The sequence below is a fragment of the Gadus morhua genome, chromosome 7 (assembly GCF_902167405.1).
Source record: "Gadus morhua chromosome 7, gadMor3.0, whole genome shotgun sequence".
In the NCBI taxonomy this organism is placed as follows: domain Eukaryota; kingdom Metazoa; phylum Chordata; class Actinopteri; order Gadiformes; family Gadidae; genus Gadus; species Gadus morhua.
The window spans coordinates 24303301-24305800 of record NC_044054.1 but is presented as its reverse complement, the minus strand read 5'-3'; the positions used below and the strand labels follow the sequence as shown (position 1 = coordinate 24305800).

The 2500-nt window shown below is 46.4% G+C and overlaps 1 protein-coding gene across 5 annotated transcripts in view; it reads right to left on the bottom strand.

Moving 5' to 3' along the window:
• Positions 1–2500, bottom strand: part of bicdl2 (BICD family like cargo adaptor 2) — a 6800-nt gene that overhangs the window by 4131 nt on the left and 169 nt on the right. For 2 of the 5 annotated variants that reach the window (XM_030362343.1, XM_030362347.1), the window contains exons 2-4: positions 993–1578; positions 419–634; positions 1–15 (exon numbers count right to left, since the gene is read on the bottom strand). The exon at positions 1–15 is cut by the window's left edge and continues 102 nt beyond it. In XM_030362343.1, coding sequence (XP_030218203.1) covers positions 1–15; positions 419–634; positions 993–1229 — 468 coding nt within the window. In that variant the 5' untranslated portion in view covers positions 1230–1578. Of the gene's footprint in view, positions 16–418; positions 635–992; positions 1579–2161; positions 2283–2359 lie in introns of those variants that run through there. The other 3 variants (XM_030362344.1, XM_030362346.1, XM_030362345.1) reach the window with 3 other exon arrangements.

Genomic DNA, 2500 nt, shown 5'->3' with positions numbered 1-2500 from the left:
TTCCAGAGTCACCGCCTGGACCAGTGGCAGAGAGAGAGAGAGAGAGAGAGAGAGAGAGAGAGAGAGAGAGAGAGAGAGAGAGAGAGAGAGAGAGAGAGAGAGAGAGAGAGAGTTTGTGAGTAATGCAGAGTCATCGCTCTCTTAATGTATTGGGTTTTCTTGGACCCACCAAACATGCTTGACTACATTGCTACTGCAGAACCTAATTGCTAAACCTAAAACAGCCACATGACACACACACACACACACACACACACACACACACACACACACACACACACACACACACACACACACACACACACACACACACACACTCACAGACATCGACACTAACACACACACACACACGCACACAAACATAGACATTGACACATACAAACATGGCAACAACACATTTTCTGGATGAAAGTACAACCTCTGCCAATTGCTCCACGAGTCGCTGGTTGTGATTAGCTAACTGGGTTAGCTGATCACTCTCATCCCGCCGTCGGTCCTGCCCATCTTTCTGATGGCGTTCCAGCTCCACCCGTAGGACCGCCATGTCTGCCACTAGCTCCGCCTCCCTCTGTCCGGACGCCAACTCGTTCATCTCCAGCTTCCTCTGGAAGACGTGCCTCTGCTGCTGGACCACCTGGACCACAGCGTCCAACACACACACACGCACACACACACACACACACACACACACACACACACACACACACACACACACACACACACACACACACACACACACACACACACACACACACACACACACACACACACACATTACCTACTGTCTTCATTCAACACTTATTCCACTTTGCATGTTGCTACTATAAAGGTGTTCAAATGTAGAAACTTAAGACTAGAGATTGTCAGAAATTGGACTATACTTGCTACTCACAAATACCAATAGTACGCACAGAGGGCTTCTAAATGTCCTCCAAACGCTGTCGTCCAACACAATATTGAGTAATGCCTGCATTGACGCGGCGGGCCCTCACCTCCAGCTCCCTCTCCCTCTCCTGCAGAGAGGCGGCCAGCTCCTCGTTCTTCTCCAGCAGCGCCTGACCCAGCTCTGCAGCCAGGATCAGGTCTGGCTCCAGATCCCCCCGGCCCCCATCCAGGTCTCCCCCCCCGGGGAGCAGCGAGGAGGGGGTGCTGGGAATGCTCAGGGAGAAGCCGAAGTAGGAGTCGTCGATGCTGGGCGACGGCACGCTGTTCTTCCTGTGGGAGAACATGTCCCCCCCGTGTGGACGTGTTCGCGTACGATGGCTGAGGCAGGGGTCAGAGGTCGCACCACATGGTTCGCAATCCTAGTTTTACTCTTGATTTTTTTTGGTTGCGCGAACACACACCCGTGGACACGCACGCAGACACGCAGGTGAATTGGCACAAGCTGCGGTACAGTATCCAGTATACAGTACAGTATCCGTGGGCAGCTTAGTGAAAGAGTATTGTATTTGGCTCTCTTCTCGTGTTTCCTGCCGGTTGTATCTCCTGCTCTGATGTAGAACTACCTCCCCAGGGAGGTCCTCAACGGGAAAAACATTGCGGTCCAGATTCTCCCCAAGAGCCGAGATTTTTAACCTTAGAGAACAGGAGGAGAAAAAAAAGACACATATAGTCGCTAACAGATACTGCCTTACAAATGCATAAAACAGAGGTGTTAGACGAGTCTTCCTTACGAAGGAATAACATTGAGGGCAGTGGCTATGGCGGACTTGGATTTCAACATAATCCCTTGTCTTGTCATTAAATCTCCTTTTGTTCAAGGGCTGCTTTTGTCCCTCTGACCGAAATACCAGCACTATTATTCACATGCCTCCACCCCCCTGCAAAAACACACACACACCCTGCAAATTCCTGTGGTATTATACTGTCCCAATACCGCAACAAAGCCAGGAGACAGCGACAGGATTTTCAGCCACAGTACTTGTTAATATGTAGGTCATTCGTACCAAACAATTACTTATCTATTGTTTCATTTAAGTTTGTTCTTTGTTCTGATTCTGCTGATGCTACTATAGGAACTATAGGAAGTCAACTGAAACTGGACCATCAAGTCTTTGTAGCTAGCAGGTTGCACATTCAGCATACAGGTTCATGATGACATAAATACTTTTCACTATTGATAGCTATGTACATTTCATTTAAACTTTCACGTCCTTACTTAATGGCATCCTGTAATCCGTAGTTGTTTCATCATTTCACTGAGGACTGTTATTCTGAGCAAACTTCTGTTCTTAAGTCTTATTTGAATAAATGACATGAGTTTACTGTATTTACATTTAGATTTAGGACATTTACACTATATACAAACATTTCATGAAAAATACAATCCCTTATCCCTATTCCCTTATCAACTTACAAATCTCTTACTTCCTTAAAGTCTATGGCAGGAACATTGTATTACAACTCCAAAGTTCTTCATCATTTTCAATCTTAAAAATATCTTTGTTTTTTTTTTCCAACTGTACACTGACTTTAGAATGGCTAAATCCAGGTAATG